The following is a 27,873-nucleotide window of genomic DNA, read 5'->3' on the forward strand; positions in this document are numbered from 1 at the left end:
ATTTTATATTTTCGTTGATTCATTTTTAAAAGGTATATTTTTTTGAATATGTGAAGAATCACATATATATTGTACATATGCACTTAGAGATGTCAATTTTAAAATTAGTATTATAATAATAAATATAACTAACAAGAAAAAATCTATTGTACATAATTTAATCTCACATTATTTTAATATGTATCTCAATTAATTAAGCGATAAAATATTAGTATTAAATTTTAATAATGTTTAATTCTAAGCTACTTGATTTAGATTGACATTTGTTTCGGTTTAAATGTCACAATTTTAAATCAAATAGATTTCTTTTAATAAATGCTGAATTATTCACTATTTTTGTACTTTGGACAGTATGTTCATCCGGTTATTTTTCATTCTATAGGAGCAAATGTGCTTCTTAAAAAGAGATTACCACGAGTCCGATCTGTGTTTTTCTCAAAACGAAATATATCCCTCTCGAGAGACAATAACCCTCTCGATTCACTTGCTCGTGGAAAGGGAAATAATGGGGCACGAGAGGGTCGGCTTTCGGCCTCGGAATCGTCTTTCGGAAGTTAAATAAATATTTAATCCAGAAATCCTGAGCTCTTGACGTATGCTGAATGTTTCGCAACTCGATCCGGATACAGAGCTGCATCGGCAGCCGTTGTTCGGATTTCATTCAGAAACAAAGATAGTTTCACAAGCGCTGATGATTCAAAGCTTGTTAACCCGAGAAAGCAGTGATTTTTCGGGAAAAAACTCTGATTCGAAAGAATAGTTTGAAAGCCATTTAAGTCTAAATCAATTTGACGAATGTGTCTGTTATAAATAAAATTTTATAAATACATTATTACGAATATATCAATGTAATTTTCAAACGTTATTCCTTTATTTTTTTTTCTTACTATCTTTTTGCTATTTTCCTCGTCTACGTATCTTTACTGATTTATATTTGTGAGGCGAACTTATGGGGGCTAAATGTCAATCGCCACTGAAGCGATTATCATCATAAAGTCATGTCACGCAAAACAGAATGTAAAAACATATGATTATATGTTAATAGGGCAAATAACAAGAAGTTGCGCATCTCAAAGACGCAAGTGGAATAAAAAAGAGATGCATAATAAAGAAAAATAATCGACGGTATAAAAAAGATGAGTGATGGCTTGTAGGACACAATGTCAAGTACTGAAATCTCCTCGGAATTACGGCAAGTCTATCAAGCATGTAACGGGGCCGACTGGGAGAGAACCTTTGTTCGCCATCGCAAGAAAGAACTTCTCGGATAGAGAAATAGTACAATAGAAAAGCACGGAGGACCTTATCGATCTTTTCACACTGCACCTCGGAAACTACAAGTTACAATGCAGCCAACTCTTTTATAGCTTCTATATAGTCGTCAAACTCGGAATTACATAACGCGGGTCCATGGGATTTAAATATATGTCTCTGCGAGATTAAGCCTGCATCTATAAAATTGATGTTTTTTTACATCTACATCTTCGATGAACTTTGAATGCATCGTACATGTGTGTAAGAAAACATCCTATTTCTCAGATGTCCTTCCTCAGATATATTCAAATGTTTGTGTTTTCTTTTTAAACATCTCTCGTTACGTCAAGTATGTTTTCCCGATTTGACTCGAGAAACGAAACGTTCTATTAATCACAAAACGAGAGCAAAGCGAGATATCTCCTTTCGTTGACTTCACTTGCCTCGCGTGAGATCAGTAGTGCGTTATCAATATTTATTTTCATCGCTCGAGTTTAATTTTTTAAAAATAATATTTCACTCTAAAAAACGTACACATATGCATATGTCTATAAAAATATAAGAATATATATTTTTAATTTGCATATGTAATTTTTTTTTTAAATATGCATATACGTCTATAAAAATATAAGAATATTTTTTTAAAAAATATCATTTAAAAATTATCATTGTAAACGTACATATATTCATATGTCTATAAAAATATAAGAATATTTTTTTAAAAAATATTCAAAAAAATATTTTTATAGACATATGCATATATGTACGTTTACAATGATAAAAAACCGTATCAATAAAAATATAAACTCGATTTATCTAACAATATAAGAACTAAAAAAAAATGAGAATTTTTTTGTAGATAAATCTTGAAAATTTGAATTTGTTTTTCTATAAAGATATATTTCGCGGAAACGCAACAATCGAGATCTCTGACATCGGAAACGGAGTCAAGTTGCACAAATTGGTGCCAACCTTGGAGCTGTCATCAGTGCATTACGCAATTGCGCATGTATAACGTGTACGCGAGACTGCGTTAAACGCGCTGTTGGTAGTTCGACAACTGTACCATCTTGCGTAATAACACCACGTCACATTGGATCGATCTGAAAAACGTGCTCCGACGCGATACGACCAGTCTCAAACGTCGACCGGTTGCCGACCGGTCTTGATTGCGTTAATTATACTAATTATACAATATTAAACGTGATCGCTCGAGCAATGAAATAATCGTGCGCGCATGTTTCTTCTCAACAGAAAATTATGTGGAAAACACATAATATAATCATTCAACAATACGATTGTACATTATACTATACGATCTCGATCTCTCTCTCTCTGTGACTTAACGCGAAATGAACAGAAACAATTGTATCTTTCGGTGATATGAAGATGATACACGTTGACGTCAATTATAATCTGCGTGATAACGAAGATAACGCGCTTCCGCCGACAATCCGTTGAAAGGTCAGGGGTCCGCGGGATCGTTACTTTGCCGATTGAGTGGTTCATTTCAGGTTACACCTATGTGAAGTTATTTTAATCATTCGTATATACAACGCGCTCGTGATCGCCTGTTGACTGACTTTATAAATAGACTTCGGTAGGTGGATCGATCCTCTGTCGTTCGTACGTGAAGTCGTTAACAAATATTACGCTTTTTGCATGAATAAGCGAAATAATTGCGGGTCAAATGCATAACTTTCACTTGAAAAAATATAGGGCCTGTGCGAGATATGTCAACTGATACGTCAATATCATCGATTCACTGTACTAATTATATTCATTATATTTTTGGACATATATATTAATTATATGTTTTTGTATACGTATCAAAATATTAGTGCAACAAATAATTGCGAATTTGCCATATATTCTTATCAAATTGAATTCACGTTAAATTATGTCATATATTTTTGGAAGGTATTTTATAATTAGACGTTTGCTCGACTCGATAACCCTAATAAGCATATGCGATTAGATAAATTTTGTCCCCCGTGAAAAAATAAGCAAACACTTGTGCTCGATAGCTTGAAAAATCAACTGCAAAGAAATAATACGCACTTTCTAGTCATCGAAGAACACTATGCACGTTTGCATTCATTATCATGCATCTGAAATCGGTATTCATTATCGATTCAGTTTATTATTGCGTCACAAATATAGTGTTTCATGAATGTCTACTGCCTCGTCACTACATTTATAATCTTCACAAAGATTCATAAATTCTCGAATAATGATCGATTCACGAGACGCTCATTATATTTCGTTAATTTTAGATTCACGAACAACAGAGATTCGATCGTTACTTGTTTGCCTAAATAAGCGCGTAAACTTTCATTCGTGAACAATCGATCGAGTTTGATGAATAAAATATGATCCGCTATCGTTCTCTCCATCTAACAAATATGCCATCACGTGTATCACGTATCCGCGCATATGCACGGACACACACGATGGTCTCAAATGCAATAGCATCAAATGCGCGATAGCAGTTAAATAAACTTGCGGATGAGTAAATATATCCCATCATCCGCGAAGTCGGTTCTCGAATTAGATTTCTCGAACGCGAACGGTTGCCGCGCAAGCAATTCGACGATCGATTCCGCAATTTATGATGGGAGTTACCTCGCAAATTCTCGTTAAGTATCACGCGCGCGCTGCAACGTCTCGCCAATTTACTAACGGGTATTAATAGTCGTCCCGGAGCTAGCACACTCCCTTATACAAGCTTGCAAATACGTATACATACACAGAAGAGAATTTTCTTTTAGAATTTGCCCTGAAAATCATGGCAATTGTGGGACAACGTAGTATTGGAAGAATTTTATAAGAATTTCTCTAATTAATAAAAAATATTAATATCTATATATAAGATATAAAATATGTTAGATTAATTTTACCATGTAATACATATAGTAAAATTTATTATGTACATATTAATATTTTTTCTTGTGCTAAATATTAATCGGAGAAATTCTTATAAAATTCTGCCAATACCAGATTGTCTCGATTTTCAGGGTAAATTGTAAGAGAAAATTCTCTCTGTGTATATATAAATGTTTTTGTTATGCTAAATATTAATCGGAGAAACTGTTATAAAATTCTTCCAAAATGCAATATTGTCTCACGATTACCATTTTCAGGGTAAATTTTAAGAGAAAATTCTCTCCGTGTATAAGCATAAATATTTTTGTTATGCTAAATATTAATCAGAGAAACTCTTATAAAATTCTCCCGAAATGCGATATTGTTTCACGATACCTACTTTCATGGTAAATTCTAAGAAAAAATTCTCTCCGTGTAGACATAGCGAAAAACGTTAAATTTCATTGATCTCTTGACGTCGTTGTGCGATTTCGATAAATATTTACGATCAGATTACATACGCAGTAGCGTATCTAAAGTATTTGCCACGAATAAATACATTTTTATTACGCCAAGAGAGCGGTATTACATGTAAACAATTCGAAAAACATTGTAGAGGTTAATGAGAAAATTAAGCACATCTTATTAACACTTATTAATTTTAAGCTCTTGAATTAATTGTAGATTTAATTTTAAAAATTGGCCCTTAAAAACTGATACATTAATTTAAAACAACAAGAACATATATTGTAAAGATTATTCAAGATTAAAAGAAAAAGATCCACACAAGTGTTTTTTTTCAAAAATTAATATTAAAAGGTAACTTGTCTTCATATAAGAGATATATTAGAAATAGTGTCTCTATACAGCGAAAAATATTTGCTCGCGATAAATTAAAAGAAATTTGTAAGTATAATTAACATAAAGTTGAAAAGTACATTTTAATTGTAAAGAGAGGAAATTACAAATTTAAATGATGTTAAGTAGATACGTCTGTTTATTATTAAACTTAAAATATTTTGTTCACATTTTTGAAGGTGCGTACAAAAACGTTCAAAGTACGAAGTCGTTGTTACTATGGCAAACGACAAAACAAACTTTACATTCACTACATTGCCGTAATTTAAAAATATCGATAATCATTTGTAGACATCGGTAAGGCATCTCTGCGTATTTTTTGTATCTCGTCGAAAACATTCTCGCGAATATATGAAACTTAAACGAAGAATGTCATCAACAAAGTGCCTCGATATTTTTAAGATATCAGAAAGAGCGACCAAGTAGGTATGCAAATGATAAATTTAATAAAGAATTTTAAATTTCATAATAATATAAGAGAAAGATAGGCGAATAATTAATTCAAGTCTTAACCATTTTGTTCGAATAATAATAAATCGACGCGATTAACAATTGCGATGAAGAACTTATATACTTTTATTGACTGCCTCCTCGTTTCACGTCGATCGATTACTTCAATGTAACACTTGCAATGTAACACGACATAACGTTACTCCTCTATTAGCGATTTACTAGAGTTTTACATTGTGAATATTCCACGTTGTAAGACAGTAACGTGAGATCGGAAAACGTAAACAAAAATTAGTTTGTAGCTTTGTTATTAGCTTTTTTGCCTATTCATACCGAGACGTATCTTACGTAATTGATAGTGTAATGACATAATTGATTAGTATAACTGTTGCATGCATGCGAAATGCAATCGTTTCATTTGCGTGTCTATGCATTTTCGATTAATTTTTTTTGTTTCATTGCGGAAATAATGGTGCAATTTTTTTGATAACGCGTCACGTGTCCAAATGTATATTTCGTGCATCGTTTATCAATCGACGACTAGATACTATATATAAGTAAGGTGACTATATTTTCTGAGAGAAAATAATAAAAGACTAACCTGAAAATTTCAGGGTTTTGTTCCAATATGTTTCCAGATTAGTTTGCGACCAAATTGGAGATCGACGAGCAAAAAAATTCTGTGACTATTAAAAGTTTACGTATTCTTGAAGTTTAAAACTAATTTGACTATGTTGAAACAAAATTTTGGTTTCTTAAATAGGTTTCGTTGTTTTTGTACTAATTCTCGTGTTAATACTATGTGACATTAGACATTAAAACGCTAAATAAAAAATAAAGAGCAAAATTGTAATATTAAGGACTACATTTTAAAAATAAAGAAGAAAATTGAGTTGTAGGAAAAAATGAATAAATTTAAAGGACAACTACTTGAAATAAAACACTTTAAAATAAAGGACGGATTGTTCACTGTATATACACGGAAAGAATTTTCCCTTATTAGAATTTACCTTAAAATCATGCTAATCGCGGTACAATATTTGAAGAATTTTACAAGAATTTCTCTGATTAATATTTACCACAATAAAAAATATTAATATGTACATAGTAAAATTATTCCAACATATTTTGATATCTTATTGTAGTAGATATTAATTTTTTTATGGTAAATATTAATCAGAGAACCTTATAAAATTCTCTCTGTGTATAAGCAAGGTATGGGAATATTTTGTATACACAAATCGCGAACGCTCGTATTTACGCAGCGTTTAACGTCAAAGTATCGAAACGTGGTCGGCCACGTTGAAAGCAGAAGATACGCAACACCGATTTCATCGATAAGCCACGCAACATCGCGATTTCGCGCGTTGGCCAATCGATACAATCGAGCTTTCAACTCGCTCGCGTGTTATTTCTACGCTTTTCACGCTTTACACGCGCGCGTGATACGTGCCAAGCCAAGAGGCAAACGTACATATATGAAGGGCCAGGCAGATTCAACCGTAAGCACGTCTATGGATATCCCACTACTAAATATAACTGCTGTTTGCTGGGGCTATTTCCTACTCGAGAGATAAACGCGAGTCAAGAGGAAGGAAAAGCACGCGCATTTTCGCGTTGAAAGAAATTGATCTTTCTCTGAGATTTTTTGGTTAACGTTCTTATCAACGCTTATCGCATATCAAAGTGATAAACTAATCTCAATCACTTTGTGAGAGTGCATTCATAAAGAAAGGAACAAATAATTACTTGGTTTCAAACAAAGTCGGCTGCGTTTCATTTAATGTCGAAAATCGAAATTAAATTTTTATGTAATTTTTTGCACAAATTTTCTGAGAAAATTACTAACAAGTAATATATATATATATATATGCTGAATTTCAACTTCAAGAATTGATATAAAAAGTTACTGCAAACATAGAAAATTGAAAATAATGAATTCAAATGAATATATGAATCTTGTAAGTAATTGTGAAATTATAACCGATGATTTTCAGAAGTTTTATAATTATTTACAGATTTATAGATTCTTTTCTGTAGGTTCACAAAATTGAAGTCTTCTATTTATCTATATTTTTATCAATATTATATACAGAATGTTTCGCTTTAACGATATTTTTGCTAAAAAATCGAATTAATTACACAAATTATCATTGAAAATAAAATAAATAATAAATAGAAGATTGATAAATATGATATACAGAGAGAATAAGAATAAGATTAATAAATAATTGAAGACTAATGAAAATTAATATACTGAAAAGGATATTTATTTAAAATTCCGAAAATTCGATGTATTTGTCAAATGGAATTTGTCATATTGCGTGCTCGCCGCGATATTTCGAGTTCGTCACAGATTGTTGCAGGATTAACCGTGCCAAACATTTCGAAATCGCACACACAAACGGAATACCGTTAAAGACAATTTTTTCGCACGGTCTGTTAACGCGCACGCAAGGAAACGCGAACGAAATGTCGGTAAGAAAATGCTAAGATATCGCGAGAAAACTTTCGATACCGTTGCTCGCAAAGATGTTTCACAAAGGAGAGTTGGGAATATTTAAACGTCGATAAAATTGCCCGGAGAAAACCGGAAAGTAGCAACCTTGTGAGTATTCAAGGTCTTGGGTATTACCAGACTTCGGAATTGCACAAGTTATGTACTTGATAAGTATGCATTAGCACAAAACCTGGTATTGAGAATCTTGGTAGAAAATTAATTTTTGTTTATGCTAAAATAAACGTCAGATTGCGATGTCAATCACGTTTGTATGCCAAAAAGATCAAAAGTGAAAAAAGTTAAGCTTGAAAATAAATAAGAAGACTTTGCTCTTTCGTATTTCGCGAATAAGCCTTTGTTAACTTAATAAAATATTTAATTTGTGATTAAAGATGAATCATATAAAAAATTAAAAACTCGATAAATTTAAGTTCGACGAATTTCTCAAGGGATTAAAATTCGATTTATCCACGCCTAAACGTATCTAATTAATTTTTAATAATTAATAATTCTTATCAAATGTCGAATTTAAGTAGATCAAATTAGCGAATAATGGAAACTTTCTCGAGCTATTTTCATTCATTCCCATAGCAACGAGCTAACGATCAGGCAGCGAAATTTCGAAATTACGCTCGACAAGCCTGCGCATTCGCCATTTCTATTTCATAAGCTGCGCGACACGTCTAGAACGTCGCAGCAAGCTGCAAATATTTACCCTAAATTCGTGCGCCAACGCACAAGCATAGTTGCATAGCATTTTAATCGGAATTTTAGTTGTCTTCGTATATATATTTGATAAAATTATATTACTTTCTCCGGAAATTAAGTAAGCATAATTTTAATGATAAAAAATCCATACTTTTTACACTCTGTTTGCCTACAATTATTTTCAACTTTCGACTGCTTTTAATTGTTACGCTTTACATCGTTATAATATTGCTCTCGAAAAAGCAAAGAGTTAATACAATGCAAATAAATAATTTACGTATAATTTTCTCATTTCTAGTCTTAATTTCTCTTATTCTTTATTAAAATGATGAAAATATTACATGCAGAGAATTTTCTCTTAGAATTTACCCTGATGAATATCATGGTAATCGTGGAACAATATGGTATTGGAAGAATTTTATAAGAGTTTCTCTGATTAATATTTACAATAAAAAATACAATAAAAAATATTAATATGCACATAGTAAATTTTACTATGTACATGGTAAAATTAATCGAACACATTGTGATAGATATTAATATTTTTTATTGTGGTAAAAATATTAATCAGAGAAACTTATAAAAGACTTCCAATATATTACACATTGTCCCACGATTACCATGATTTTCAAGGTAAATTCTAAGAGAAAATTCTCTCTGTATTTTAAGTTATATTTAAATGAACACAGCACGACTAGAGATATATTGAATTAAGGAACATTAATATGTAAAGATTCTGGAATAACTTAGGACTCTCTCTAGAGTGCAGTCGCATTTGATCGAAGGTTCAATTTTCGATTCGTGTCGATATTTTTCTCCCGATCAATGTCTACAGGTAGAAAAATACTGTCCTTCGAATACATGATTATCTGTGAAATGAAAGCTTAAGTGGGTATTTGAAGCGCTACTATATACGCGAACACTGTTATATACAGCAACCTTTAAAAGGTCAGAGCTCGTTTACTGCTCCGATAAAGCAAAACGCACACAACATGCATAGAATAAGGTTCCAAATATAATATAATAAATATATATACAATATGATAAATATATGATACAAATATATCAAATTTCATTGTAAATATGTGATAGCAAAATAAAATCTAATAATCGGGAGCCAGAATAGCTCTGTTTATTTCTTCTTTATTTAAATATTTACGCAGTTATATGCGTGATATATTTAAAGTGTTTTATTGTACACACAGCAACTGTAGGACACTCGAGTTATTTTTGGCGAAACAAGAAAATGTGTAGAAAAAATGTTTCCAATTCCATCCCGATCGTACCGGAAAAAAAATCACGCTTTTAAAATGGAGCAAAATTGTAGCTCACAAGGTAGATAAGCTAGATGTAGAATGGAATGTGAATCACATAGTGGCCTCGTAGAAACATCGAGAACTGATCTACTCCAAACATCTTGCATCTCGAGGCGACGACCTCGAGAAACCCGAATGAGGCATCAAAAACCCCTTCGCAACAATGTTGCAGAGAGAAAGAGAGAGAGAGAAACGAGAAGCTCTCAGCTCTTTTTTATTTCTTCACTTCCGTTTTATTTCTTCACTCGTTGTTAATTTATCGAGGACGAAACTTCCGATGGCGGAAGTCCTTTTGGGCAATCCCAAATTCCGTTTTTCGGCTGATCGCGATCTCGGAGACAAAGAAGAATCCTGCTTGCATTTTTCACGTTATCGGAGTTAAAAGCAACGCGTGCGTCGGTGGAAAATTTTTGATCGTCGCGCTGGATAAATAGCGGATATTATCTCTCCGCGCTTTGTGACGTCAACCACTTTCGACTCGTCTGGATCGCGTCGGTTTTGACAGAGACCGTTTTGTAGGTTCAGTTCGATCGACATATTCCTAATAGCACAACATATCCAGAAAGATATTCAGAGGACATTGACACATCCTCAGGATGCTCTCTGAACGTTTTTGGGATATGTGTGCTGTTAGGTATACATATACGCAGAAGCATATTATAGAATGTAGAGTAACTCACCTTGAGACGTTTGAGCTTGCCGTCCCTCGCAGCATTGTACACCACGCTCTTAAAATCCATTTTCACATACTCCGGGGCCTACCGTCACGTCGGCTGGACTAACTTCCTCCACCTCCTCTTCGTCGCGAGCACCTCTTCGTCGTACGTCGAGTGTACACGTAAATTCCCTCTTGTCGACGTTCAACGTCGGTTTCGATGTCGTAGACACCCCGGATCGCGGATCCGTCCAGAGATCCGCGCAGAGCGGCGGTTTCCCCCTCTCTACCTACCGGTAAGAGCAGAAAAAAAATCGGCGTCACCTTTCGCTCGTGCAAAAGTGTCCCGGGACGCGAGACGAATCGAGGAAAATTGAGAGGACGATTGCGCACACGCGGTATATAAATCTGTCTCTTCTAAACAGGCGACGGGATACTACAAAGACCGTCGCCCTCGGCCGCGTTTTCCTTCCGTTTGCTCTCGCTCGTCAGGTGGCGGTACCGATCCGATCCGGCTCACGCGACGGTTCGTCAACGACTGACTCCGAGGTCGCGCGCGCCGCCAAGCGCGCCGCGCGGGAATCGATCGCCAGTCGATTCGATACCAGCTGTGCGCGGCTCGCGCGCGCTCGCTCGTCGTCGCGACGCCGCCGACGCATGCGCCGCGACGCCGCCCAAGGCCGAGCTCGCGCGTCGTTCGAACGAGAAAATCTCTCTTCTTTCGAACCGACACTCTTTTCGCGCCCGGTGCGCTGCGCCGGAAAAAACCCGCGATGGTCCGCCGGATATGTGGATGTGGACTCTTCGATAACGACGGAGCGTCTATTTCATTGCGTCCCGACGCCGACAGAGCGCGCGGCATTCGGCAATCTCGAAGTGTGAAATTTCGCAGGATGAAGTTGCAAAATATGATATATTTCTTTCTCTTTCTCTTTCTTTCTCTCGCGTTTCAAGCTTTATATTCTTATTAATTATTTAGTTTTTATTGTTTTTTTTTATTGAAGGAGAGCTCCGGCTTCCGAAAAATGTATCTCGAAAAATTTATATATCAACGAAAAAAATTAATACTTTAATTAATACGAATCATCGACACGATGAAAGAGAAGCGTAATAGACGATGTAATAATTAGAAAATAATGCTCTCATTTTATCAAATGTCTCAATAATATCTGTCAATAATATCTCTTAACATAAATACAGTACAAATATCACGCACATACGCGCAAGGCAATTAATGAATCAAGTAATTTACTCACGGATGAATAACTCAAGCGGCTCGTAAACGGCGCCATGTTACATTGAAAGAAACTTCGGAGTCGTGTTCGAAAATCCGTACGTCAAAATGCAGAATTCGGCCGGCCAATCGGAGGCCGAGAAGTTTTGCGCTCTGATTGGGCAAGCGCTTCACCCTAGGCTTTAGGCGACTATATTTCCGAACGCACAATCTAGAATGCTGCTGCCCTCTACTGTACTTTCAATAGTTCGTGAACAACACTCGCGATTGTCGTTGAGCCGATCGCGTAATTAATTAGTGAGCGTGAGTAATTAATTAGTGTCCTCGCGTCGTTAATTATCAAATAAATCAGATCGCGTCGCGTGTCCCGATATCGCGATGATCGTGATCGATCTCGTGAGATCGAGATCTTGTTATTGTTGTGTCTTCGTTCCTCTCTTCAACTTCCTCGCGAATCGACGAGTCGGAAGTATTCTGTAAGAATATTAAATAATAGTGAAATGAAGTGCCCAATTCTGGAATAAGTGAGATATAAAATATAGTGAAGTGCCCAATTACGAAAAAAATTAAGGCGAGTGCAAGTGTTTTAAAGTTCTTATAAAGACAGTTTTCCACACAGAGGTTGGTTTCCTGCACAAAAAAATTGTTCCGGAATTCGAAGCACGTCGAGACTCGTGAAGAAAATCATCGAAATGTAAGTCGAAATGTGAGTTATTTTTTTCGCGTTATTTATTATAAAGCAATAAATTAAATATACGCTTATAAGTATTGACTCGATATCAAGCTAAATTATTAATATAGTGCATTTACAATATATTTACATATTGCGTATTTGTGTGCGTAAAACATGAAATTAAAATCCCTACAATTTGTAAATTAAAATCCGTTCCCCTTACGGAAATAATCGTTTAAACTTTCATTCATCGTTGATATAAATTCATAAAGGCTCCAAAATAAAAATATAGAGTCTGTCAAAAACATAATGCGAAAAGAAACAATTTAATTTTGCGCAACGTATTGTTTTCTCGTAATAGTTTCCGTACATATATTATACATACATATACGTACATACAATCAAAAATCTTGAAAATTTAATTTTACGAAAATATTGCAAAAATTCTTAGGTCCTGCGCACAATAAAAAAAATATTAGGAATAAATATTAAATATTAGGAATTATTTTAAAATCAAATCGAAAAACTCTGATATATAACTACAAAAATAAAAAAATATTAAGTCCTCTTACTAGTTTATTATTCCCTTATTCCACGACTTTGTATTTTTATATTTGAGTCTTTTCGATTTTATTATTTTAAAATAATTCTCATTTCTAATATTTAATATATATTTCTAACACTTTCTTTATTGTGCACCCTTCTTTATTTTCTTTGACGATCGAGATACTCATCATAATGCGAGAATCCATATTATCATATAAAACCTGTAAAGTTCTCCATCGATCTGTGTGACAACATTGATAATTTTTTCTATCTTCAGCTTTTCCTTCTATTTCGATACGATCTACATACTTCCTGTAAAAAGCGAATTATCGCTTCGAGACTATCGCGAAACGGTTTCGACGATAATTCGCGATATCACGTTCGCGGTAAAACGTATTCCAAGCCGGACGAGAGGGTGGGGATGGGGGGGTTAACGGGTTGAATATTCCGCGTGCCGTCGAGATAAGACGGACCCTATTAGCCCCCTCTTTATCTTTCACGTAGCTCGACAGCCAACTTTTCCGTCAGAGCGACGATTATCCGAGAGCGGTTCGCGTGTTTCGCCGAGTTTTCCAGAGTTTCATATATAAGGATATAGTCGAAATATTTTCGTTTACAATGGATTATTTTCTCCGGATATTTCCGGATCGAAAGTACATGACAAAGAAAATTCACGAATCTTCAAACGAGATTAATTCTTTAAAGACATCAGGTATCAGATACACATAGTTGAATGCGCGATATTTCAAAGTTCGAGTAAGTCTTTAAGTGAAGATAGATCGATGTCGACCTTAAAGCGACGAAATTTAAGAGTGACCCCACTTTAAGATATTTCAAATTTGCATGCGTAGTCTTTTTTAGAATCGTTTCTAGTTGTTTGTAGTTGCACGGTTTATAAATTGCACTTGTTTAAAAAAAATGATAAATAGTGAAATTTGTCAATCTTAAAGATTTTTTTATACCTGCTTTTTTTACGCGTTTCAGACATGTTTGTGGCTATCGAAATTTATATTGAAAAAAAAGCATATTTAAAAAATCAAGTTATTTGACAGTTTTACAGTTTGCAGTTAAATTTAATATTATTTTAATTTGCTGAGTTCCTATTATGCACATAATTTTATGTTTATGTCATCGAATTTCTATTATGTATATAATTTTATTTCACCGAATTACTATTATGTACATAATATTAATTTACTGAATTTCTATTGTGCACATAATTTTAAAAATTTGCCGTATTTCTTTTATATAAATAATTTTAATTCACCAAATTTCTATTATGTATACATAATATTAATTAGCCGAATTTCTATTATGTACAATTTCAATTATTTACATAATAGAAATACGGCAAAGTAAAATGATGTGCATAATAGAAATTCAAGAAATAAAATTATGTTCATAATCAAAATTCGGCGAATTAAAATTATGTACACTTGCCGATTATATTATTTACTATTATTTACGCGTGGAAAACTCCCGCGCGTAGTAAGACATGAAATCGGCCGATTCTGACGTGACGTCACGACTCACGACGTACTTCAGCCAGCGCTGCCACCGGTCAGTGCGAGTCTACCGGCGAAGGAGCAGGGTGCGTGTCGCGAGTGCTCCGCGTCTCGTTTGGATTTCGTGCACGAGTAACGCGAACGGGAGTGTCGTGTTTCAACGCGATGGACCGAATAATCTTCTTGAAAAGCATCCGGGTCGACGGAGACCCGGGAGTTTCGGCGGATCGCGATTGATGGGCAGGGGAAGGGAGAAGGACGTTCAGCCGCGATTTTCGCGTGTATTTCGGCGCTATTCGTTCGCCAGAGAGCCTCGCGAGAATTCTTTATCGTCTCGAAGGTTATCTCGGCGTCGACGGGTGTCCGGGAGTTTCGAAGCATCGCGAATTCGTGGAATTAGCAAGCTGTGGGAGGGGGGAGGAGAGGAGGGAGTTGCTTGAGATATCGTTTTCGTCTGTATTTCGACTGTATTTTGACATGTACGGTGACTCTCGTGCGGTATTTCGGCATTATCCGCTCGGCGAGAAGTTCCGCGAGTGCTCCAACATCTCCAGGAGTACTCGAGTATCGGAGAAAGTGTCCGAGAAACGCGAATTTATCGAAACCAACCGTCGTTTCAAATTGTGAGAAAGTGGCGGCCGTTGCTTGAGATATTTGATACCGTGCCTATCCGTGTAACCGTCAGATGGCGCGCAGTGTCGCTCCGCCATGACACCTTCCGCTCACTTCGCGATGTCACGGAAAGACGCGGCGCGCCGAGAGATATCACGAATTAATTTAAGGGTATTTCGATGCGTTTAATGTGATTAATATTCGTACGCTCGCTTTCCCGGAATCGGAAATGTATTTTTTTTAATAGATATTTTGTTTGTTTTTCTTCGCGAATGCAATATCGAACGTGATCGAGCGGGATCAAAAGTGCCGAATGCATTCGTGAGTGATCTTATTTTTTTTCGTATCGTCCGTTTATTTCGAAATGCATCTGTGTGTAGTGATTTGCGATAAATAATTATTGCAAATATAAAATAATAGAAAAAAAACAGTGCAGTGATCAGTGCCAAACCATATGGGATTATAGCAGAACAGCAGTGGAACATTAAAGCGGATATATTAAAGCAGAGAGATTTAGATAATCGACTCAACGTAATGTGAGTTTATTGTTTACGCCACATTGTTCAGAAAATTATAATTGACTGTTATTTTTAAGAATATAATAAAAAATTATATTACGTTAACATATTTATAATTAAGAAATATAAAAAAAATTTTTGACATTAAAAATAAAATTATAAAATTATATATTATATATCTATATTCGCGACATCGCATTTAACTAAATTTAATTATTTTAATTATTTTCTCTTTCTATATATATTTAATTTAATATAATTATTTTTAGTGTTAAATTAACTAAATATAAATATTTATTAAAAAATTATTTAGTTAATTCAGGAACCGTCTTATCATGCAGTGCACTGAAAATAATTTGTTTACTCATCTAAATCTTTCAACTAAAGTACTATTTTATTAATTGAACATATAGTATAAAAGTCAAATATGTTTTGTTAGATTTAATATGTTATTATTTAATTTAAATATTTTTATATGTATATTCAATTATTGAAATAATAGTTTGTTGATATAGGTTTAATCTAGTTAACAAATTTTTTTTCAGTGTATTACATTAAACAAAAATATTTTCATTTATAATAAATTATTTTATTAAAATTTACTAAAAGAACATTTATTTTGTAACTGCCACCTAATTTTATATTACTATTTATTTACTACAAACATGAATAACCTAATGATATCATTAATTTAAAAAGTTTGTCATTTTCTTGTCGAATTAAAAAAATATTAAATTTTGCAATTTTAACAAAATTGCCTAATTATAAAAACTGTTATCTGTGAATAATTTTATTTTTTTGTTACCATTAATATAATTTTTTTTCAGTGTATTATTGATTCTCTATTAGTAGTACATGCAACTTTGTCAGTATATTTAATCGATTGTATTTATATATGTGAATCAATGAGAGATATTTATGTATATATGTGTATGTTTGTACAATTTCTCAATGACCTCGCGTGTACTTCGTATAGGTATCGATTTTCTTGACAGTGCAGAGTCTGCGAAAAAGCCATGTAACATGCATTGCTCGCTATAATTGCCGACTAAATTGTTACGGACGAACTCGAAGAGCGTCTTGTTATTAGTCACGCGACAAGAAAACGCGGGAAACGATGTTGTACGGCTTTTGCTTTCGTGCGAAAATTATGCAAATTATAAGCAAATCGTTGAGCGCGTCATCGCGGAAGGAAATGTCACTCCGACAAGTCAATTAATTTCCGAACTTTTCTCGATTGATCCGGTAAACGATTGACTACGCGAGTTTTTGTTCAATATAAGAACGATGTAATATTCAGACCTCGGAATTCTTGAAATATATATACATATCGCACAAGCATTATTATCATTAATAGTAATTATTATTACGTCACAATATTAACTATATCTTGGTAAATAAATTATTTCTTATGCAATTATACGTAATTCACTCTGTTATAAATTCTCGCAGCAAGGTTCGTAAATTGTATGTATATCGTATACGTATATATTATATTAGTCTCTATTAAATATAATATATATTATATGTATATATATTTTAATTATATAATCTTAAATATAAATATTATGTAAATATTATATATAATAGAGATTACGTAATAAAAACTATTTAATCAAAATTGAAATTCTTTTATGAATCTGACATCTTTTTTTCATATATACATACAATTTCGATCTTTCTCATCAGTTGCTGCAACAAATGCAATTGTTACTTGAATTCGGCTTTATAGTACGAAAGTTGGCACATATATTTTTTAATATCCACATGTTCATATATCCCTCGAGGGATAAGAGTTCCCACGACAGAACAAATTATCTCCTGCTCACGCCATCGCTCGCGTAACTCTTTTCCGCGTATATGTATGTATATCCCTTAGCGACCGCAGGAAGTGTATTTACAAAAGATTTCCAATTGTATTTACTGCTGTTTTCCCGTACTTCCTCGAAGTAACTCCCCCACATTCGCAAAGATCCTTCTTCTTCGCGCGCGCACACACACACACACACACACACACATACAAAATACACGCATGTTCGACGGCAAATGGTTAACGCTATAGTATATGTGCGTGCAATAAATATGCATGTGTGCGTGATCAAAAGTGCTGCGGCTTGCGGCTGCCTCAAAAGAGGCAGGAAGAGACGGACGGACGTCGATCCCGCACTATCGGGCGACCACATTCTCGCAAATTGCGACATCGCACCGCCGACACCGAGGCCGAATGACAATAAGTCGAGTCGGGAGCACAAGCAGACGCGCGTTCGCATCGCGATCACGTACGCGTAGATTAGCGATTGTTTGTCCGGTCCGCGACGCGTGATGACCGACTACGAACTCCGTCGCGATCGTCGGCTACTTGCTTATCGCGAGTCAACTCTCACTGTACCGTCTCTATAACAATAAACATATGTGCTAAGCATTCGCAATGATAAACACGCGATAACGTAATAGTCCGTTCGAGAACTGATGTTTATTTTTTTTTAATCGCATCTCCTTACTGTGCAAGTGTTAAGCTTAAACGCTCTGCGAATTTTGTGCACAGAGAATTTTCTCTTAGCATTTTTATTATTAAGTAATCTCTATTAAATATTATATAATATTTATATTTAATACACAGAGAGAATTCTCTTAAAATTAATCCTGAAAATCATGGTAATCGTGAGACAATATATTGTGGTATATTGGAAGAATTTTATTAGAGCTTCTCTGATTAATATTTGTCACAATAAAAAATATTACTATCTATATACACAATAAGATATAAAATATATTTGATTAATTTTACTATGTACATAATATTCTTTATTAATTATATAGAGAAACTCATGAAATTCCAATACTATAGGTATATTGTCTCATTATTAGCATGATTTTCAGAATAAATTCTAAGAGAAAATTCTCTTCGTGTATATGTACGTTTTTCTGCGCATTTCAAGTAAGAATTTTTATTTAAAATTTTATGAAAAAAAAATATATATGATTGTCGTGTGTAAATGGATGTATGTCAAATGTACAAGCTACATATTACGTACAATACGTATGTATGTTATAATGAGACTAATTTTCCACACACATGTATGCGTATAAACAGTCAATTGTGGTCGAAATACAATGGGTAATTCTCTCACGGTAGAAATTCTGCGTAAATCGCAATGATAAATCATGATGCGTGGGTGAAGCTTGAAAACGACGTATCTGATATATCTGGAATACTTGCCAATAAACCAGGTACTTATTTTCTAACGATGCGTTTTTCGACACCGATGCGTTTATCCATTAACATCTAATTCGCTAATTTATCTCACCGCATTTAATTATATCTACGATGACCATCCACCCTTTATTTCAAATATATAGATGTCCTTTATAGATTTATTCATTTTTTAAAAACTCAATTTTGTCCTTTATTTTAAAAATTTTGTCTTTATTTTTTATTCAGCGTTTTAATGTCTAGTCTAATGTATTAACATGAAAATTTGTGTGAAAACGGAATCTCTTATCCAGAATCTATCTAAGAAACAAGAATTTGTTTCAATATATAATTGAATCAGTTTCAAACTATAAGAATATGTAAACTTTTGATAGTCACAGAATTATTTTTTTATTTTCAGACTTGTCCTTTATTGTCATAAAATATGCTCATCGTAATTATATCATTGAGTATATATTTTTACAAATTAAACTTTCAATGAAATCTTTTTTTTAGTTTTCGAATTATAATATACATTTCATATACTTGTATACCTAAATACTTAATTTTTTCACACTTTCGAATTGATTCTTACGAATTTCAATATCTCCGATTCCATTATCTTGTCTCGAAACGAAACATGATGCAGCATCGCGTATCCCGTCGATTTCTATTCATGATCGATCACGCCAGCGAGGAAGACATACATCTCGCGACGAGATGCGCAGGAAAACGCATCGGTGCAATAGTCGCCATCTCTCTTTCTCTTTCTATCTGTCATCCCGCGTTCTCTCACTCTCGCCCCCTCTCGCGCTCGGCGTAGTATTGGAATTTCGAAAAGCCGGGCTGCTCAGGTAGACAGCCCTGATTTAGAGCATCCCCCCCGGGTTGGCGGGCGTTTAACCGAATCGAGGATTCATCTCTCCTCGCGCGCGCCCTCAAAGCAACGCGGACGCGATGCATGAGCGGTGTGTAATATGATGAGCGCCACACGTACGCGCGAACTTTACACATACGTATGCACGCATGTATATATATATATATACGTTCCTTCGTATTCCGCCACTCCTGTCCCCCTCTCTCCCCCTCTCGCATCCACACGCTCGCGGCGGTTACACCCACGCCGAGCTCTCTACTTACGTTGCCGGTTGACTCGTGTTGTCCGGCGCTCTCCGCCACTTTGACTCTCGCTCCGTCTCTGTCACTCGTAGTCGAACACACACGTATATACATATACGTATATATATGTATATATATATATCTACATACAGCCCGACATTCGGCATTCCCGTTGCACCTCTGTGGATTGCGGGGGCGCGAGAGGGTAAGAGAGAGAAAGAGAGAGAGAGAAAAAGGGGAATGGGACGGACACGAGAGACCGAGAGAGCGAAAGATTAAGAAACGCGGCGGCGCGACAAAGAGAGACGATGACGACGGGTGGCGGCAACGAGCGCCCTACAGAGAGCACGGGGTATATCCGTGGCACGAGAGAGAGAGAGAGAGAGAGAGACAGAGAAAGAGAGAGAAGAGGAAGATGGTCTCTGTGGCAAGCGCGCGCTAAAGCAGGGGTGTCGATAAAGAGTTTTCGAAACTTTTCTTCACACACGCACGCAGCGACAGAGAATATATATTAAATGCACCGATACGAGTTCGCACTCGCGTGCGCTTGATCCCACGTGTGATTGAAGATTGCCGGCACAAGCGGCCGTAGTTAAGTGACATTTATGTTTGACAGTTCGCAAGTGTCAAATTTCAAAAATGTATTAACGCGAGATTTTTATTTAAATTTTAAATTTTCAATTGTTCTGAATGTTATATATTATTGTTATATATTGCGATATTTTATATTCGCGACTCTTTTTGTGATTTTAAAAATTTGTTTTAATACCTGTTTCGAATCTATAAATCGAAATAGAAACGATTCGATTAATTATCGATGCCCACAGAGAGGATTTTCTCTTAGAATTCATTAGAGTTTCTCCGATTAATATTATTAATTTACCACACAATGAAAAATATTATATCTACACAATAAGATATAAAATATGCTCGATTAATTTTACTATGTACATAGTAAATTTTACTAGAAGAATTTTATAAGAGTTTCTCTGATTAATATTTAACACAAAAAAATATATGTACATAATAAAATTAATCGAACATATTTGCATCTTATTGTGATAGATAATATTAATATTTTTTATTGTGATAAATATTTATTTATAAAATTCTCCCAATATATCATATTGACCCACGATTATCATGATTTTCAGAGTAAATTCTAAGAAAAAATTCTCCGTATAATTACGTGTGATACCTAAATGGTCATTTTAAAGCGAAGATGTACATATATATCAATATCTTGTGATCAAAACTCGTCGACGAATTTGCGAGATATCGAGATATATAATATCTATTAAATTTTCCCAATAATTATTTAAGTCTCATCACACTCGTAATCGAGCATCGATAATGAATCGTTTCTATTGCGACGTATAAAAATGCAACAGATACATTAAAACTTTAAACTTCAAAATCACCAAAGTCGCAAATATAATACCGCGCCAATAATGCAACATCAGTGACACGAGAGAACAAGAGAGAAACAGAGAGGAAAGAAAAACGTTTGATGTAAAGATAGCTACGAGTAGTATGTAGATTGAATTTTTTAACAGCCTTCGCGGAAAGAGCGGGGCCACAAAGAGAGAGTGAGAGAGAGAAAGAGAGAATGAAGAAGGAGAGAGACGCAATGTCTCTTATTCGTAACCCACAAACTCCGGGAGACGACAGAGAGAGCTCTCTCGCCCCCGTCGGTCGACGCCCTTGACTCGTGCGCGCGGGAGAATGAGGGGGTAGGAGGGGGGGAGGGAAGCAACGGGTGGGGGTAGGACAGCTTGCGGTGGAAGCGAGACGGCGCGTAGCTGCCAGTGCCGTTCCGTGTGTTGCGTGTGTTGGATGCTCGCTCTCATTGATGCGTCGGTGTGGGACCCGTCGCGGCGGTTTCAGTGTTGGTCGTCGCTCATCGGTGTGTTCGTGGCGCGGCGGCGGCAAGCGGCGTTCACACGTTCCCGTCATCCTCCACCACCACCACTCGGCTCGCAGTCGAGCGTCGTACGTTGCGCGACGCGGACGCGACGTTCGCTCGTTCCCGGTTTATTCACGTCCCGGTGTCGTCCCGCTCGCGGACACGTATATATACACGTTCGAGACGTAGACGTGTGTTGACTTTGTGCATGTCGAGACTTGTTCCTACGAAAGTGTCAGTGCCGGACGGAGCGAGAAAGAAGGAGATATATATACGCGCGGAAAAGGAGAGAGAGAGAGTGTGCGGGCAGGAAACGCGAGTGCTTTTTCACCGCAGTGCCAAGACAGATTAACGACGCGCTCGTTAGACGGATTTCATCGTGCCTGACTGATTCGTGTTTCACCGGCCGGGATCCAGAATCGCGAACTCGCGATGGATATTTCAAGGTATAGATTCGGGACGAATGTATATTATGATCCTCCTCCCCTCGCTCTTTTGTTTCTTCGTCTATCGTGTGACTAATGATTTTTTTTTGGCATAAGAATCTCGATTGAAAACGTCAAGCGACGTGAAGTACAGGTACAGTTCGTTGCAATAGTTGGCGGCGCGCGAAGTCACGTGTCCTCGTTAGTTATGCGGCCAACTTCGCGAACGTGACGCGCCGCGTTCATCGACGAAGCGCGAATATAATAGATTATTATTATACTTTTTCGCGACAGACGGCAAAGAAGAGAGAAAGAAAGAGAGAGAGAGAGAGAGAGACGAGGAAGAATTTTTTCCTCGTTCGCGCGCGACGCGTCGCGCGTTTAAGGTCATCTCGTTTAATCTTCTCGGAGTTCTCGCCGGTTTCAGGGCTAATAATTACAGCGTTCGACCACCTTTCGCGAAACGAGGGAAGCCGACGATCGGCGGCGAACCATCCGCAAAAACTAATCCCCCTCCTTCGGTCTTCCCCGCCGATCGAAGCTTAATTCCCTCCGCGCTCCTCCGCTTCTTGATCGATAAGACGCGCGCGTTTCTCTTCCGAGAAAACGTTGCGCCCCCCGAACTCGAGCTTGTTAATTGAGTTTCAAACAACCGGCGGCCCTGAATCCGCTCCGAATCTTTGCTCCTCGTTTAACGATCCTTGACGTAAGATCGCATTCTATCGCGACACGCTTAATAGATTATTAAGTATATAGATAGGCAGAACTGATTAAGCCCGGTAATAATTCGATGTCACAACAATGTGTACGTAGATGCATTACAATTAGATCAAAGTAGTCGTATACATTCCGAGTACTTTCTCTTAACGATTTGATGTTAATATTTTCATATTTCGTTTTATTGTGAAATAGTTAAAGGATTATTATATCGCGTTATCGATAATAAAATTAAATAGTGTCTTAAATCAGCTTTCAAATAGATGTACTTTGATTAATTTATTTATTAATTGATTTCTTATTCTTCGATCTTTTTTTATAATTTTTTAATTTTTAATATAAAATACATAAATTATTAACTCTCAATGCATTTAAATATTATACAATCATTTTATTGTAAGATTGAACAACTGTATATTACATTATCAAGAATTAAAAATAAAGCAATATTATTGAATAATTGAATACGTCGAATATTATACATTGAAAGGTTTTAATTTGACATTTTATTTTCTTATCAAAAACTGACGAATCTTACACATGCGAAGATTCAACAATTCTATTTAAATCTCTTAATACTGATGCCGCTTATATATGCGGTTTTGGCGCACATATTAGGCAAGTAATTAAATTAATTAAATCGTTGCTTTTGCTTGTATTATTGGTAAGAGTCGACGGTGAGAGATAATGAGAAGGAAGAGGAACGGATTAATGATGTTTCGATGAGAGGCAATCGACGTACACGTCTTATAAAATTGTCGGAGATTGACAAGTCGCGCAAATCCGTTTTCTTTCTCGTGCAATGATTTGTGAAACTTTTACGTACATATTTCGTAAATTACGTAATTTGCGACGAGCTTCTTGAGAAATTGTGTCATTTAAACGTGAACTTTCAAAAATTGAAAAAAAAATTAATGAAAGTTCTGATTGATTAGAAGCTTATTTCTGTTTGTCAATTTCTTCAAAATTAATTCAAATTAAAAATAATAATTTCAAATTGACGAAATGACACAATTACAGATATAGTTATTAATCCGCTGTGTAAACAAACGCGACTATTGCACAATTATTGTTTAAGCAGAATTTTAATAGTTACTCCGATATTCCGCTGTTTAATTCAGCGATTAATAATCCGTTCAAACAGAATTTTTACACACGCGCATTCTTAACTACTTCTATGCGAGCCGTTTAAGTTCTTTCTCTCGCCGTATAATTATCGTGCTTTGCGAGATAAGGCTCTTTACGACGCCATGCATTTTACGAAGTTTCGCGTCGTCGCGCCGCTAATAGAAGCACGATCGGGCGTATCGTAAGCATGCGGAATATTAGGACACACACCGCCGCGTAACCTCGCTCGGAGTTGTTAGCTTTATCGCCGACACAATAGAATTTTTACTTTCTGTTGCCGGCCGCGAGCGAGCGAACGAACGAACAAACGGTTGTTTCGCAGTTTGTAAAATTGACGATTTAATAGCGTACACACGCAATATGAAAATGTATTGTGATTGATCATTGAACATATCCCAATTGTTGTGTATATTAAAATTTGTACATTTCTATATATGCATACGTACTTTGAGCGAAATAGTTGCAACGAGAAATACACATAAATTATTACTCTAAATATTATTTATTTATGTTCGTATTATTATATATTTTTCATCGCGACATATTAATTTTATAATCATTATTTTATCAGCATTCGGAGAGAATGCTCGTGCACACCAATTTTAAAACTTGCTTTATTTTTTGTTATTCGAGATATATAGGTTTGCGCGAAAATTAATCGAATTTCTCGGACAATATGAAACAGAATCCGTGTCTCTGTCTCGTGGAACGACCATTTCGCACAGTGCGCGGGTTCATGGCGTGCATAACGAAATCGCGGGACTCGTAAACGGCGCGCGCGGTATCAGCCGCGGTACCCGATAATTAAAGCGCGGAACCGGCGTGTCTGGTGTGGAGAATCCTTTAATCCGCGCGGCATTGTGCGCCGCCGTTCGGCCATGTCGCGATAACGATCGAGAGGGTAAAGAAATCACGGGCGATCGGCCGGTGGTTTAAGGATCGGCCCGATTACGCGAAAGAGAGAAAGATTCGTGATAACTTTCTCCCCGGGGTTCCGCAAAAACGCGCGCCGAAGCCCTTTCGGGAATGGGATTTTTCTAATTTTCCAAATCGCAATCGCGCGCACACGGAGAGAATTTTTCTCTCAGAATTTAACCCCGAAAATCATGGTAATCGTGGAACGATGTGGTATTGGACGAATTTTTTGTAAGAGTTTCTCGGAACATATATTTTATATTTTATATGCGATGGATATTAATATATATATTTTATTATGGTAAAATTAATCATTTTATTATGACAAATTCTGAGAAAAAATTTTCTCGGATTCTTTCGAATCGTGATCTTGTATTCGCGCGTCGAAAAGTCAATTGGAGGTGGAGATTTATCCCTGACCCTAAAGTCGCAAATTAATTGCGCGCGTTTATTGCATCGAAAGCTGAAATCATCGAAATTATCGGACGCTTTAGATATCGCCGATCGTTTCACACTGCACTCCATTGCCTCGCAAGACAATAGAACGTGGGAAAACTTTTCAACGTTTGTGTAAATACAGGGGAGAAGGGGGAGGGGGATGAATTTAATTTTGCTCGGCGGCGATGGTGGTGTTTACCGACGGGACGAGACGCGTCGCGACGTCACACGCCGGGAATATACACACACGCACACAAAGATATACATATATATATATATATATATATATAATATATATATATATCAAGCCGAAAAGTTTTTATCGTCCCGCCGAACGCATTTGCTGCAAATTGATGGAAATAATGGCTCAAATTTGGTCCCGGGTGAGTTTTTCACGCTGACGCACGCGCGCATTATACACGTGTGTTTATAAATATATATATATATATATATATATAATATGTACACACACACACACACACACACGCGCGCGTATATGTACCTATACATATATTCGCTTCGCGAAATACATTATCCGCGGAGAATGGACTGTTAACGCGGTTATATGACTCCATTTTGTGCGTTACACGAAACATCATCCCGCGTTACAAAGAGCCCGTAATGACGCGTCATGTATATGCGATCGCGCGCGGCGCGGTAAAAGCGTGAAAATAATAGACAACGTTATTCGCCCGGCCACGCGAATGTTGGTTTTCGGACGCGGCGAACCCCTCTCTTTCTCTCTCTCTCTCTCTCTCTCTTTGGCGGAGCGTACAAATCGCAAAAATGTTTTCCGTAATTCGCGCGGGCGACACGCCCCTACGACGCGCGATGCGGCTAAAATAAACGGGCGCTGAAATCGCGCACGGTAATCTACGAGATCGAGAGAGAGAGAGAGAGAGAGAGAGAGAGTGAAAGAGAGAGCGCGCGCGAAGGGGAGCACCGCAAATTATCCGTTCGCGCGCCCTCGCCGTTGTTGAATGGCCAATTCTCTACTTGGAAATTAAGCTATGGCCTAAACTAACCTAGCATAACGTCGCCGGCACGACCGGTGCATCCATCGGTCGAGTGTTTGCACGGTTGCTTCAGCGCGCGCTTCCCCATCTCTACGCAGACAGAATTTTCTCTTGGAATTTACCCTGAAAATCATGCTAATAGTGGGACAATATGGCATTTTTATTGGAAGAATTTTATAAGAGTTTCTTTGATTAATATTTTTACCACAATAAATATTTTAATATTTATCACAATAAGATATAAAATATGTTCCATTAATTTTACTATGTATATATTAATATTTTTTATTAATTAGAGAAAGTCTTATAAAAGTCTTCCAATGCATATCTTACGATTACCATGATTTTTAGGGTAAATTCTATAAAAGAGAATTCTCTCCGTGTATAAGAAAAAAAAATAATAGAAAAGCTTTATATTATGTAATAAAGAATAACTTTAAAATAATTTGACAAAGAAAGGAATTGTGTGAAACGCGATGTGGGTGTCAAAGATAATTGCAAAGAAAAATTCTAAAAGGAAATTCTCTCTGTCATATCATTGGATGTTCGCACTACGATGTGCAACGAAATAGCATATACCGCACACATTGTATATAGAGTGATTCATATTGACTTATTTAAATGCAAATATGATAAAAACGTACGGCGAGCTTTATACGTTAATTCGTCTATTAACACATCACAACGTTAAAATATCTATATTATAACCAATTACACATCGCGCATATATTTTACACGCCGGGAGGAAAGACTTCGAAATTTGCTTCTCAAACGACGTGTTTAATTTGTCTTACGGAGGAGAGTCTTCAATTTAGTCATTAATTCCTCGACAAAGAATTTTTTTCCCGTTATATTGTGCCTTCGTGCCGCGGTAAACGACGCGGTAAATAATTCCGCGGAGCGATAATGAGCAATTTCCATTTCGGTTTTCCGGCGCTTCTCTTAACTTTCCTCTTAATTCGCCTCGCGCATAAGGTATATATCTATATATATAAAGTCTCTCGCGCGAGATCGCTTCGCCTCGGTTTTCCCGCGATGTTTTATTGCGAGGATTTATTCGACGTGTTTGACACGTTTGCGATAATGGTCGGCAGCGCCGAGCCTCTTCTTCTCTTCTCTCGTTTCGCCGTCGCTCGTAATGCACCGTGCGGCCGTCACCGCGGTCCATTGAAAATTGCATTGTAATCAATGCGTCGTAGATCCTGGAACGTGACGTTGCGCACAGCCGGCAGCTTTGCGCCCGAGATATACATATACACGCATATATATATACACGTTGGACAGGTATGCGCCTTCTTTCTTTCCCTTTTCTACATCTCTCT

At 36.3% G+C, this 27,873-nt stretch overlaps 2 protein-coding genes across 7 annotated transcripts in view; one reads left to right on the top strand and one right to left on the bottom strand.

Moving 5' to 3' along the window:
* Positions 1-12,217, bottom strand: part of LOC114943138 (protein fem-1 homolog CG6966) — a 31,306-nt gene extending 19,089 nt beyond the window's left edge. The window contains exons 1-2 of the mRNA XM_029318712.2: positions 11,863-12,217; positions 10,632-10,896 (exon numbers count right to left, since the gene is read on the bottom strand). Coding sequence (XP_029174545.1) covers positions 10,632-10,691 — 60 coding nt within the window. The 5' untranslated portion in view covers positions 10,692-10,896; positions 11,863-12,217. The remainder of the gene's footprint in view (positions 1-10,631; positions 10,897-11,862) is intronic.
* gro (TLE family member transcriptional corepressor groucho) overlaps positions 12,085-27,873 on the top strand; it is a 71,811-nt gene continuing 56,022 nt past the window's right edge. For 4 of the 6 annotated variants that reach the window (XM_085486530.1, XM_085486546.1, XM_085486541.1 and 1 more), the window contains exon 1: positions 21,830-22,358. The gene's annotated coding sequence lies outside the window, so the exon portion shown is untranslated. Of the gene's footprint in view, positions 12,535-14,559; positions 15,713-21,829; positions 22,359-27,873 lie in introns of those variants that run through there. The other 2 variants (XM_085486535.1, XM_085486537.1) reach the window with 2 other exon arrangements.

This window comes from Nylanderia fulva, unplaced genomic scaffold (assembly GCF_048542155.1).
Source record: "Nylanderia fulva isolate GAGA-0341 unplaced genomic scaffold, ASM4854215v1 Scaffold11, whole genome shotgun sequence".
NCBI lineage: Eukaryota > Metazoa > Arthropoda > Insecta > Hymenoptera > Formicidae > Nylanderia > Nylanderia fulva.